This window comes from Pleurodeles waltl, chromosome 1_2, assembly GCF_031143425.1.
Source record: "Pleurodeles waltl isolate 20211129_DDA chromosome 1_2, aPleWal1.hap1.20221129, whole genome shotgun sequence".
Taxonomy (NCBI): Eukaryota; Metazoa; Chordata; class Amphibia; order Caudata; family Salamandridae; genus Pleurodeles; species Pleurodeles waltl.
Genome location: NC_090437.1, coordinates 573083414 through 573097263, shown reverse-complemented (window position 1 = coordinate 573097263; position 13850 = coordinate 573083414). Strand labels below are relative to the sequence as shown.

At 44.0% G+C, this 13850-nt stretch overlaps 1 protein-coding gene across 1 annotated transcript in view; it reads left to right on the top strand.

The window, feature by feature from the left end:
* The window catches only part of LOC138301701 (bifunctional heparan sulfate N-deacetylase/N-sulfotransferase 3), a 546324-nt gene extending 533319 nt beyond the window's left edge, over window positions 1-13005 (top strand). The window contains exon 14 of the mRNA XM_069242218.1: window positions 10075-13005. Coding sequence (XP_069098319.1) covers window positions 10075-10194 — 120 coding nt within the window. The 3' untranslated portion in view covers window positions 10195-13005. The remainder of the gene's footprint in view (window positions 1-10074) is intronic.
* Window positions 13006-13850: the final 845 nt, after the last annotated feature.

The following is a 13850-nucleotide window of genomic DNA, read 5'->3' as shown; positions in this document are numbered from 1 at the left end:
CATGTGTCTAGAGATATACAGTAATGTCTGCACCAACTTTGTTTAAAAACTACAGCTAATTTTGAAGTAAGTGCTAATTGTGAACTACATCTACAAGGATACAAAGGGACAAACTGTGCTTTAATGTGAGGCAGTGTGCTCCCAACGTCCCCATCTCTTTAAAAGGCTCCCTTGAGCCACCAAGCTGGCGGCCATTGGAGATGCACTTCTGTGCCTGTGAGTGGCACTATGACCTGAGAGGTATTTGGCAGCATTTCTAGCAACCCCAGATGAATTGTCTTTGTTCTCTGCTACTTCTGCTCTCTACTCACAAAGGGCTACACCTGAAACCCATGTCTAGAGATATACAGCAATGTCTGCACCAACTTTGGTGAAAAATTACAGATAATTTTGAAATAAGCACTAATTGTGACATGCATTTACCAGGATGCAAAGGGGTGAACTGTGCTGGGATGTGAGGAAATGTGCTCCCAACCCCGTTTCTGTTTAAAAGGCTCCCTTGAGCCAGCAAGCTAACAGGCTTTGGAGATGCACCTGTGTATCTGTAAGTGGTACTGTGACCTGAGAGGAATTTGGCAGCATTTCCAGCAACTCCAGATTAATTTTCTTTGTTCTTTACTACTTCTGCTCTCTACTGATGAAGGGTTAAACCCAGAAACATGTGTCTAGAGATATACAGCAATGTCTGTACCAACACCATCTTTGGTGAAAAACTACAATTAGTTTTGAAGTGAGCACTTATTGTGAACTGTATTTACCAGGATGCAAAGGGGCGACCTTTGCTGGGATGTGAGGCAGTGCGCACGCAACCCCCCTTCCATTTTTCTTGTGCTTTCAGACACAAACACAGATTCTGGGGTTTATTTCAGAAAGGCAAAAGAAAATGTTAAGTGTGAAACATCTAGATGGTGGCCTGTTCACCATCCAGCTGTGACAAAAGTGCAACCACTGAAGTTGCAGACACATCTTCAGAACAGAGAGCCCCATTAATTAGGATGGCATATCTCAACGGAGCGGGTGGTCCTCCAGTGAGGCATTCAGGATATGTCCTCCACCAACACTGCAGGATGGACCAGGTCTAAAAGACCACTTTAGTGCCTTGGTCAGAGATTTATTGTGGTGGTTAATTTTTGTTGCTGAGGATTTCCTCCAACTTCTTTTTGTTGCTTTGTTGCAATGAAATTAAATCTAGAGTGGAAGTATAGGAATGCAAGATAAAGGTGTCCTTTTCTTTTCTATGGGTACTTTGTGATCTTAGATTCAGAAGATAGACCTGTTAATTGCACCCAGTTTTCCCAAGAAGCTATTTTATAGCAGCACAGTTGGAGTCTTCTTTTCCAGTCATTTAAGTAATCTTGCAGTAGTTTTGGTAATATTGTCGCCTTACAGGCAATTGATCTGTAAGATGCTACTTCCAGTTTTTGAAGAGTTGTGCCTTTGTCGCATGTTTTTAATAAAAATAGGGAAGGTAAACTGAGCAATATAAAGTATAACCATTGTATATCATTTGAGATGCAGTTTGAACAGCTCTTTGAGTGACCTCCTGTTCAGTGTCTGCTCGCTTCTGTCTGCACAGTTCCACCTGTTGCTGCGATTGGACTGAGAGCCTGCCTGACTCTCAGTTCGAGGTCCAACTCCACTAACAGGCACCCACCTGCGCCTCATCCCTAGTGGCCTAGTGGCCATCTGTTTTGTGTGTCTTTTGCTTTCTGTCATCTATTTTTTCTTCCTGTCTCCTTTTCTGTCTTGTTTTTCTTGTTTTTCTCATTTTTACTTTTTGTGCCTTTCCTTCTTATCACGCTCCATCCCTCCTGCTGCTGCCCCTGGATCCCTGCCCTCCTCTCTGCAAAGCGCTTTCCCATCCTCCAACCTCCCAGCTGAACTGCACCTGCCAGCTCCCTCCCCTTGTTAATGGTGGCTGCTGCGCTGTGAGAAGGCAATTTCTCTGACTCTCTGGTCAATGTCTGCTCGCTCCCTTTAGCGCATCTCCACCTGTTGCTGCTGCTACTTCTGCTGCACTCAGACTGAGAGCCTGTCTGTCTCTCAGTTCGAGGCCCACCTCCACCAGTAGGCACCCACCTGCGCTTCATTACTGGTGACTTAGTGGGCATCTGTCTGTTTGTGTCTTTAGCCTTCTATCATCCATTTTTTCTTCCTGTCTCTTTTTCTGTCACCATTTTTTCTCCTTTTTTTGTGTCTTTCCCTCTCCCCGCGGTCCATCACTACCGCTGCTACCTCTGCGGCCCAACCCATCTCTGTGAAGCGATTTCCTTGCCTTCTGCCTCCCAGCTGACGGGACCCTCCTGCATCCCTCCCCTTCTTAATGGTGGCGGCTGCATAGCGGGTGCACTGCTGGTGTGCCAAAAGCAAGCCTGTCTGTGTCCGTCTGTGCCTGGACCATGACCAGTACCACAAACCCTGGTCCTTTGACCATCCATCGATACAATGCAGGGACCCTCCAAGCTCTGAACACAAGACGCTCCACCACCTGCCATCTTGCATCACCCAGAGACACCCATGCACCTTTCTCCTGCTGCAACTGCCACTGCACCCTCACCCTACACCAAACACTGCCCTCCCACCATAGGACCATCGAACACCCACCCTGGGCACATCAGCTGCATCCTACTCAATGTTCGCTTTCTCCACAATCATGCCATAGAACTCCACCCTCCCAGACATCGTCTTCCTCAATGAAACATGGACAAACTCAGGGTCAGCACCAAATATCGCCATCCCCAGCGACTACAAAATGCTCCACAAAGACCAGCCTTCACGGTCAGACGGCGGCCTGGCCATTGTACAGAAATCCACCATCCTCCTGACAACTAATACAGAAGAACACTGCCCCCTCATGGAGCACTTCCACGCCAAGATCCACGTTAACCCCAAGTACACCTTCCATGGCACCCTCATCTACAGGCCACCCGGCCCCCGTCCTGCCTTCAGTGACTCCATCTTCGACATCATATCTCCCCACACACTCGCCTTCATGAACCACTTTCTCCTCGATGACCTCAACTACCACGTCGACAACTGCAATGGCCACAACACTGCTTCCCTGCTCAAGAATCTTGCCAATATCAGCCTCAAGACAATGATCACCTCACCAGCACACATCACTGGACACACACTCTACCTCATTATTTCTGCCAGCAACAATTTTGCTATCAACAACACCTTCATGGTACACTGGACAAACCATTACTGCATTCATTTCGCCATCACCACACCTACCATCCATCCCACGCCGTCCACCCCCCATGTAGGAAATGGAACCAGATCACAGAGGAACAGCTCACCAACATGCTCAGCAAGTCACCTCCCCACAGATGCAAACATCTCAGCACAGAACTTCCACCAAATGGATCTCTGAATGCCCCAATACCTTAGCGCCGCTCCAAATTACCTCGTCTAAACACAACCTAAAGAAGGCAAGCTGGTTTCAGACACCCCCTACCGCCATCCTGTTCATGGCGGGAAACCCGCCATGAACAGGATGGCGGTAGGGGGTGCCGCGGGGCCCCTGGGGGCCCCTGCAGTGCCCATGCCAATGGCATGGGCACTGCAGGGGCCCCCATAAGAGGGCCCCACAAAGTATTTCAGTGTCTGCTTTGCAGACACTGAAATACGCGACGGGTGCAACTGCACCCGTCGCACCCCTGCAACTACGCCGGCTCAATTCTGAGCCGGCGTCCTCGTTGCAGGGGCATTTCCGCTGGGCCGGCGGGCGCTCTTTTGGAGAGCGCCCGCCGGCCCAGCGGAAATGTTTGAATGGCCGCCGCGGTCTTTTGACCGCGGTGCGGTCATTTGTCGGCGGTACCTTGGCGGACGGCCTCCGCCGTCCGCCAAGGTCTGAATGACCCCCATAGAGTCAGACTCCCACCATTCCTGTCAGAACCTACGGAGATCAGCCACAGAGTACCCCAGGGCACCTCCCTGAGCCCCTACACCCTTAAAAATCTGCATGACCCCTCTTGCATCCATGGTCAGATGCCACGAACTGAACATCATCTTCTATTCCGACGACACCCAGCTGATCATCTCATTGACCAAAAACCCTTCAACTGCCAAGAAGAACTTCCACAAGGGATGGAAGCCGTTGCCCCCTTGATGAAGGAGAGCTGCCTCAAGTTCAACTCAGACAAGACCGAGATCCTTATCCTGGGACCCACCGCGTAAGCTTGGGATGACTCCTGGTTCCCTGCTACACTCAGCACCCCCCTCAACCCCAACCAACCACGCACGCAACCTCCTGGATTCATCGATCGCCATGACCTGACAGGTCAACTCTGTAGCATCCACCTGTTTCCACACACTCTGACTTCTCCGGAAGATCTTCAAATGGATCTCAAATGACTGTTGCAAGACTCTAACCCACGCCCTGGTCACCAGCAGACTCCACTATGGCAATGCTCTCTACGCCGGCACCACCCAGAAGAATCTGAAGAAATTACAGCACATCCAAAATGCCTCTGCTAGACACTAGAGACCTCCACTGGCTACCCTTCGAGAAGAGGATCAACTTCAAACTCCTCATCCATGAATACAAGGCTCTCCACGACCTAGGACCCACCTACTTCAACCACTGCATCACCTTCTTATCTCCTGCCAGACTACTCCGCTCAACAGGCACTATCCACCGCACCCCACATACGGAAAAGCTCAGCTGGAGGAAGATCCTTCACCTACCTCACGGCAAAGGGCTGGAACACCTTGCCTCTTCACCTCAGGCATTCACCATTGTTATCTCAATTCAGCAAGGACCTTAAGACCTGACTCTTCAACTGAAGCACAGAGGACCGACACCGACAGCACCTTGAGGCCCTTACAGGTGAGTAGTGTGCTCTACAGATTCTGATTTGATGTTGATGTGAGATTAGTGCCAGGATCTTCTCCTTTTCCTAACCTTCCTTTATTTTGATTATTTTGGTTTCTCTTCTTTCATGTGAAAAGACTTCTGTCTAGTTCACAGTTCCACTATGCATCTCACTGAAACTGTCTCTTCTGCTGCTTCTTCACTGAATAAGATATTCTTTTAGCAACTGACCTGTGGAATGTTGCTTGGGTCTGAATTGTGAATATCTGTTCCCACTTTCTTCTTTTAGATATTTTTCTGCATGCCTTCTCTGATATTACAGTGGATGTTCTGTGCGTGATTTTATCAGTGTGTGGATGTCTATAAGATTTCTTTTTCCCCCATCCACTTTTGCAGCTTTTTTAACTATTCTAATCATATTGGCCTTTGGAAGACGCCCTTCCTCACAATCTGCCACTAACTTCTTCTTCTTTGTTCACCAATCTTAGACGTTGATACATAGTTATTTGTTGTATATTTTATATCTCTTGGTTGCAGGTTTGAAGTATTTGTGGTTAAACATTATTCAAGTCCCATATTCTCTACTTCTGGATAAGAATCCAGAGGGAGACTTTGCTACCAGAACGTATTTGCTTTAGACCATCAAGACCTTCTACAAAAGCTGATGGTCCCATTCTTTTACACAAGCTTCACATGCCAGTAAAGAGGAGTTTTGACCCGCAACACTGGAGTATCCCTTTCTTTTTTGGTAGTGTTACTTTGTGGTATATTAATTTATAGTGTATATTGGCTGAAATATTCAAACTGAGTGCACTAGTGAAATTGGCTTTTAAGTCTTTCCACTTCCTCTCCATCCCCCCATTACATATTTTTATATTTCTCTTTATGACTCTTGTTTTTCTGTAGTGTATTGCAATTTGTCTTTCGAGAGTTTCTTTGGCTCTGGCATTGCATGAAAAGGCCACACTGGTTAGACAAATGTATGAGGCTTGTCAACAGCTTTATCTAGATGAGGCTCATCTCACCAGTCAGATAAATTGCCTCCAGAATCTTCTACCTGTTATTCCGTCTCTTGTGTATCATCTACTGAGACACCCAAATGCCCTGCTTCCTTGCTGGCTCTCCGTTATTATTTGAAACTGCGCTGTTTCTCAAATGTTTACAGATTTTCAGTCAATTTTTCATTAAGATTTAGTAAAGCAGTGAGATGACTTTGTGCATTTTCTACAATTCAGCAACATCATGCATCCCTGTTTCTTTTTATTGATCAAGTAAAATGGGTACTTGGCTCTTCTGTCTTTCCCTCAGATCAATAAGTGTTATTGAATCATTTCCAAATCCACCTTGGAATTTTTAGATGCATTATCTTTAGTAAAAAGAAGAGTAGGCACTTGACTGGAAATTGAATTAAACCCCACTCAAAGGTCAAGATCTGTAAGCCATACAGAAAGAGGGGACAATGAATTCTTCAAGTTAGAAAGCTTACTTTTATGTCGCATAACTAGCTCAAAGACTACATTCAGAAATGTTGAGGCTACAAGATTAGATATTGAACATAATGGTAACAGTAATCAAATTAAATAAGAGTTATTAAGGCATTTAAACAAAAAAATGTAAAATATTTATTACAATTATTAACAAATAAACAAAGCAGCATACTAGCCTTGGAAATGCATCACAGGATGAAGGTCAAGTTGAAATTAAATGTGAAAAGTGTTCTAGGTGATGAAGAACCACTTTCACGAACGCATATAATATTGGCACAGACCAGTATCTGATGGGGACCCTACCAAAACAATAGCTTTGTTAGATGACCTTATTAATTTAATCTGATTGATGGCTTTGAGGTTGACTAAACAAAGTTTCAGAACGCTGAGGGGGATATTCAATATAGACCTCCCACTCTCAGTATGATAGAGCTGCATACCGTCCAGTGAAAGGACTGTTTGAAGTTGAACTTCATAGACACATAGGCCCTGATTATGAAGTAGATGCTGTCATGAGTGAACATTTTAAACCTATTAAGTATTATCTGCTATAGGTTTCATGGAGCATGACAGGCACACAATTTGCTTGTGTCTGTATTCTCACAGATGAAAATTGCGCATATATTCTCTTGCTCTGATATTTGGCAAATTAGATTGTTTACTGTAGGCCCTCCTGATTTGTATCAGGTAGTACCTCTCATAAATCAGGAGAGAATATATCCAAGCCAGGCACAACTTGCACCCAACTTAAAACCTTATTTTCAGTGCAAACGTGTGTACCGATACTTCTCTAATTTTCTGTTTACGGGCAAACTGTGTCTGATCACTTAGCATCACTTCAGCATCACTTAGAGATTTGCTGAAATGGGTACCCCTTCAATGTGACATATACCCATTCCACTGGTCTGCTGGTTCCACCACCTCATTTTTAGCTGAAGTTACTTCTGCCATGTGGTCTAAAGCACTTAAATTGAGCAATCCCCCAAAATATGGTGGGTGAGTCTAAATACATAAAGGAGAGGCAGAGTCTCTAGTGGCAGAAGCTGTGTCTCTTATGATCCATCCTCTAGGGGCTCATCTGCATTTGAGTAAAGGAAGTATTCTATTAAAGTGTTACCTAGAGAGAAGAGCTAACCTCGAAAGGCATCTATTGGAGGACGGTATAAATATGCCTGGACAGATACTAGACTCTCACTCCTGTCTGATGTTTCATTTCTCCAAAACCTTTTCTGAAGGAATTTTCTAATTGACATTTCACATTGGCACTTAATATGTTCCTCGTTGCTTTTGATTTGATCAACGCCTGACCACTGGTACAAAGTTGAAACCTCAAACCTTGAGGTCAAATGACAGCCAGGCATTTGACCTCAAGGTTTGAGGTTTCTACATACAGGACAAACATCTAATCAACCTTAAGTAGTCATTCATTTTTTATGGAGGATACGTTTGTGATACAAGAAGTGAGTTAGCTAGTGATGTAGAAATCCAAGATGCAGGCTAGTATTACATAATTTTCTTGTTCCTGTAAACAGAATAATATTATGAGAAAAAATATATTCTAATCTTTTTCAAATCAGCGCAGAACAACAGCGTCCAAACTCGTCGCACCCCAATAGGTCTCCTTGTAGTGTCCTTCTTGTTCTTTATTCAACAGATTAACTGGACGCTCCATATTCTACATACATAAATAACTGATCTGAAGAATATGTACAAGAACAACTACTAGTGCTCTCTGGAAAGAAATAATCAACATCTGACTGTCGATGTTTGACTTTGTTTTTTTTCCAAACAGCTTGAATATACAAAATGCACACGTTTGCCACCTGGGACACCTTGGCAGTGAACAAGGGAAGTTTATTGTTATCCTAGTCAATCATACTAATTTTATTAACTTCAGAGGGATGAAAGGTTGAGTGGACCAACCATGATTTGAACATGTGTGAGTTAAAAGACAGATTGCAAGAATAGATGCATTGGTCCACTGAGTCACCAAACATTTCATATTGGCAAGCCTCCACAGAATAAATTACTTATTTGAGAAGAAGGACAAAGGAGCACTGTACCTCATCCAGAAGCAAATAGAAGCTGTCTAGGCCAATTATTAGTTGTCAGCCTAAGATAGTTCATGGGTGAGTTTAATTTGAATGATCCATTTGTAGCCAATGCCAGTACATTACTTCAAAGATTTACCTTGCCAGTTCTTTATCTTTGAATTCATCGGGGATTAAGTCCCCCCCAGGAGCTGATTGTAGCCATTTTGGTCAGTCATCCAAAGTGTTACCTGGGCCAGATAAATCTTATCCATTAGTCCTAGACAACATTTAGCGTTTATCCGAAGTAGTAAATACAATGTTTCAGCATTTTTCAATGTACATCTGGTCTGATCTAATGATCTACAGCCCAGCAAACTATAGGATGGTTTTATTCGAAGCTCTAGCTCATTTTGAATCTTCAGTCTGGATCGATTTGTTTTGACTATTGACTGTGCCTCCTACCAATCCTGAACTAAGCTTTGGTCGAATGTTGAAAAACATACCAGGGTTAAACGCCATTGTTTACTCTGTGTCCCTGTTGCTCTTTTTAGATTGAGCTTCTTGTTTTGCTCCCATCAGCCTCTTCACCAGTCTACCTGAAGGTAAAGGCACATGTTCACACAGATATTGTGAGCAGTACATCTAGATGAGTGGAAGCAGATACCCAGGCTTTTCAAACAAGACACTAAAAGATGAAATAGCTTATTAAAGTTTTTTAAACTTTTGATCTGAAGGTCTATCGCCGGATTGCTCAGAAACCAAAATTACACAACTTGTCTATTCAACCACATGTGTGCCTTGGGCCCAACACCATCTGGTGTCATCTTTTCCTGCCACAACATTTGTCAGTTTAACTGTTTGCTTTTCCATATGTTCCCATGTCTTTTAAAATGATTTGATCCCTCCATTCTGAAAAAGAGCTCCTTGGTCCAAGAGGAAATTAAAAGCATCTTGACGTCTTATGTTAGTGACATCATGAACATGTTTTTTTAAAATATTTTAGCTGCTACTCGCCTTTTAGAATTATGATGCTACATCCTATCAAGGACGTCACGCAGGCTCCTGCAGCCCATCATTGTGGGAGGTGTCGAACCCTTGAGGTAGGTCCCATTCAGGTAATGGCCACTGAATATATGTGAAATATGGTCCCAATGGCATAATGTAAAATGATGGAGCCTCCTGCAGATGGTGAACAGAGGCTCCTGAGTCTCTCATATTTCACAGATTTTCATTGACCTTGGGATCCTCCTGAAGGGTTGGAGAGCTCCTAAAGGGTTGGAGCTCCCTTGCACCGTAGGGGCTGCTGGAGCTTCTGTTGCACCCCCTGGCAGGCCCCACTACATGACCGCAAAAACATTTTCTTGAAAAATAATCTCGTTCCTCAGATCTTGCTTGAACCCCGAACACTTGAGTTCCTTTTTGCAACGCCTTCTAATTTATTGTCTCCTGAAAACACCAATGTACTATTGGTGCATAATTTTTCACGAGAAAACATAAACAAATTAAAATAAATACATTGAAGCAAATAAAAAACTCACTCCCACGGTAAAGTTGATCATTTAGAATTAGATTGTATTGTTATCATTTTTCTGAAGCTTATTGTTTATTGTTTGATAAACGTTCCATGCATTTCCATCCAGGATTAATTAGGAGAACATTGGTGAGAAAATACAACAATGCCAATGTTTGGATGTATTCTCTAATGTAAATTTTTCTCATTTTCTGTCTCCATCAGTCTAGGGCATACTTGTCCAGCTACTACAGGGAGCACAGCGTGGAACTGTCAAAACTTTTGCACAAACTTGGGCAACCTTTGCCATCATGGCTGCGGCAGGAGCTTCAGAAAGTGAGATAGCATTGGATAAAAAAGACTTCAACTGTGTCTTCTTCACTTGAGAGGTCATTTCTAAGGATTCCGCACTCTTCAGGGAAGAGTTGACTGCAAGATATACCTCGCCAATATGGAAGGAGATGGAGCTCTTCCCGCTGTCCATGTGCTGGCATATGGAACATGGGCTTGTGCGTGTCACAACTTTGGGGGCCTTCCTGTTGTCATGTGACTGGGCCTGTAGAACTGTGGTAAACTGCTGTGCAAATATGTGAAAGTAACTAGCAACTAATCCAGTACAAGCATCTGTCTGACATCATGGTGGTTATTTACACTTTTATACTTCGGTCAAGGAAGTACAGTGTAGTACATAGATCACCAGCTTGCTGTCTCTATTCAGTATTTGAGGCTTAGGATGCGTCTTAGTAGTAAAAGGTCGAAGAGGGATCACCTGAAGTAGGAAACATGGGTGTATCCCTAGAAGCAGCAATGGCAGACAGGGATGACTTTAAGAGAGCATCACCATATTAGTGTTGTGATACACCACAATGAGAGGCACAAAAAGTTGTGCAGAACTGAAGCAGGTGGGGAATGCAACATATTGCTATGTCACGTATCTGATCATGCCGCAGCTGTACTGCAAAGAATAGGAGGCACTGATGAATGACATAGGCTTGCACTAAATTATCCTAACAGATAGAAATGTGTAAATCTTTTTATGATTTTACAGAAATTGTTCATTTTTATCTACTTATTTTGTGAATTGCTGGACTAGACGTGTCATCTCGACTGTTGAATACAGTGTAAAGAGGTGGTCGTCTAGCACTGACTTATTTGTTGCAGAGTAGAGCTTTGTACTGTACAGCTCACAAAAAGGTCATCAGCACCACACTAGCAAGAACTATGGCCCATGTTTATGAAAAATAATGCACAAATGCCCTAGTGCAGTTGTGCATCAAAAACTTCAGCGCAAGCTAACGCCATTCCTTAGAGTCATCTGTGGGCCATATTTATTAAATGACGCACAATGGCGCTAAGGAATGGATAGCATCATCACAAATTACACAAGCTGGGGCTGGACAGCAGTATAAAAAAGGCACTAGGCAGATTAGCGGCAAAATATCTGCCGCTAGTCAGCCTAGCATAATATTTTTCGCACACAAGCAGCCAAAAAATGACTCCTGTCTAAGTTTAGACAGGAGTCATTATCACAACCCCAATGCCCACCACTGGGGAACAGCATCCCCAGGACAACCCCAACATACCCAGTGCCAGGCAGGGGGCCACATGTAAGTGGCCCCCAGTGGCACATGATAGTAAAAAAGATATACTTACTTAAACTTACCTGGGATGAGCTCCCTCCACCTGTAGTGTTCCTGTGGTGGGGGTTTGGGTGATGCTGGGGCTTGGGGTGGGCATCTATGTGCACAAAATAGGGACACCATGTGGAATCCATGGTGTTTCCTTAAGGAAATGTACCTAACTGCACTTTAACACCTGGTCTGACCAGGTGTTAAATGTTGACGCTAATTGGCCTTAGCAAAAAAATTTGGGTGCGTGGTTTTAGCGTTGGGAGTTAAATATGGCGCTAGGGGGCTAGCGTCATTTTTGGGAAGGGAACGCCTACCTTCCATCTCATTGTTGCAATGAGACGCAGATGGGTTGGCACTGCCTAAAAAGGGCACTAACTTTGATATTTTGACGCTGGACAGATCTAGCGTCAAAATATAAATATGGAGTTAAGTTAGCGCTGCTTTAGTGTAAAAAAAGAATGACGGTAAGGCGGCACAAACATTTCATAAATATGGGCCTATGTGTGCCAATATGTCTAAAATGTTGGAAAACTCAATGCATGATACAGCAAAGGAGTGCACTGGGCCTAAAGAAGGGCCTCTTGATTACAGCAAGCAGATTGCTAATCCATGGATTACAAAAGGACATCATGAACACCCTCCTGGTAGAAGGCCACCCACCATACTTAAAGATTTGTGCCTGCTTAGCAGAGATCCCTTTTGGAAAAAGTGCATTTCCTAATGTGGCAGAAGCACTTTCAGCAAAGCAGGTTGCCAAAAGGTCTGTCATGTTCGTACGATCGGCTCAATTTACTTTTGCTTTTCAAAAGCAAACCCACCTACCGGTAGTTTGTTTCTTATAAATACAAAATTACATCATCCCTGATGAACAGCAATGTTTCTTCTTGCAAATGAGTGCATAGGTTATCCCCTCCTCCCCCATCCCCACCCTCAAAAGTCTACCATGTTTCACATCGGAAGGGGAAATATGCCTCAGAAGAACCATCCTAATAAGAAAAGGACTCCCACTATGCAAACGTTGGTGACCCTATGACAGACGGCCCATTGATTTGGTGGCTCCAGCAAATTTCAGTCCAACTTTTCTTGCTGTAATTGATGCAGGGAAACCACATGACTGGTGAGGCAGGAGAATCACATATTTATGTCGGCTATCACATCTTGCCAAACTCTAAATGACCCCTAAATTCATGTAGAGATTTATGTGGAAAGCACTGAATGAATGGGGCCCATGCCACCTAATACAGTGTGGAGCAAAGCAGTCCTGCTGGTGGCCCTCAGGCGTGCATGCATTGACTTTACTTACAACTGAAGAGGCAAGGTCCAAACCAGCACATTGTATGCATCTATCACTGAGCGAACAGAGCACAAGCTTCTTGGTGCAGTGTAGTGCAAGCCAGCCCTGCAGGTAATCTCTGACATGCATACATCGCCTTCACCTGCAGATGGAAGCTCCCAACCAATGGATGGTTCTACACTCTACAATCTCCCTATTAGCATACAGCTCACTCAGGGCATGCCAAACCGCAAAAAAAAATTAAACATACAATTCACTGATTTGCATGTGCAAGCCCAGTGCTGACGTTTGCAGATGCAAACGTGTGCAAAACCTTCATGTATATATTCTACACTGACATGTTGTGCACTCAGACATACAAACAACGAAAAATGGCAACATTAATTGAGTCACTCACAAAAGCCCAGAGGGGCTTGAACAAAGGCAGCTGAGAGAAGACATTGAATGAAAGTACATGAGGCATATCATTAAATAACAATGAACTGCAGTTAATGTAGTAGTAATGCCTGCTCGGGGGAATGCACACTGGCTAATAGCGGAAACAAATAAATGTAATTTTTCCCCTCAGTTCTGGAAAGAATTGCACATCCATTTTACTGTATCATGTTTACTGCTGCCTCAAAGGGCCAGCAGGTATGCTTCCCAAACTCAGGGCCATACATACTAAACGTTCACACAGCACAGGGCAGTGAGAAGCGTTGCTTTGTGCATTGTGTGAACGCGAGATAGCGGAAAAGCACCATATGTGCTAAGACATGGTGCTCTTCAGCTCTATTCCTGCGTGGCGCACTTGAGATTGCCTAGCGCCAAAGTAGTTACCCTTGCACCATGCGATATGGGCAGGATTGTTTTTTGTGCAGGAACGGTTACCTTTCTGCACAAAAACAATTTTAAGGAGCAATTTATGCTAAGGGCAGAATGCCTCACATACAGAGAAAGGAAATAACGAGGAAAAATGTCCCCTTGTTATGCCAGGGTTGGTTTGATGCACCATTTGTGCATCCCAGGTTTACTGATTTCAGAAAATCTGGGATTGCGTCAGATTCCAGAGGTAGATGCACAGGAATACAAATTCT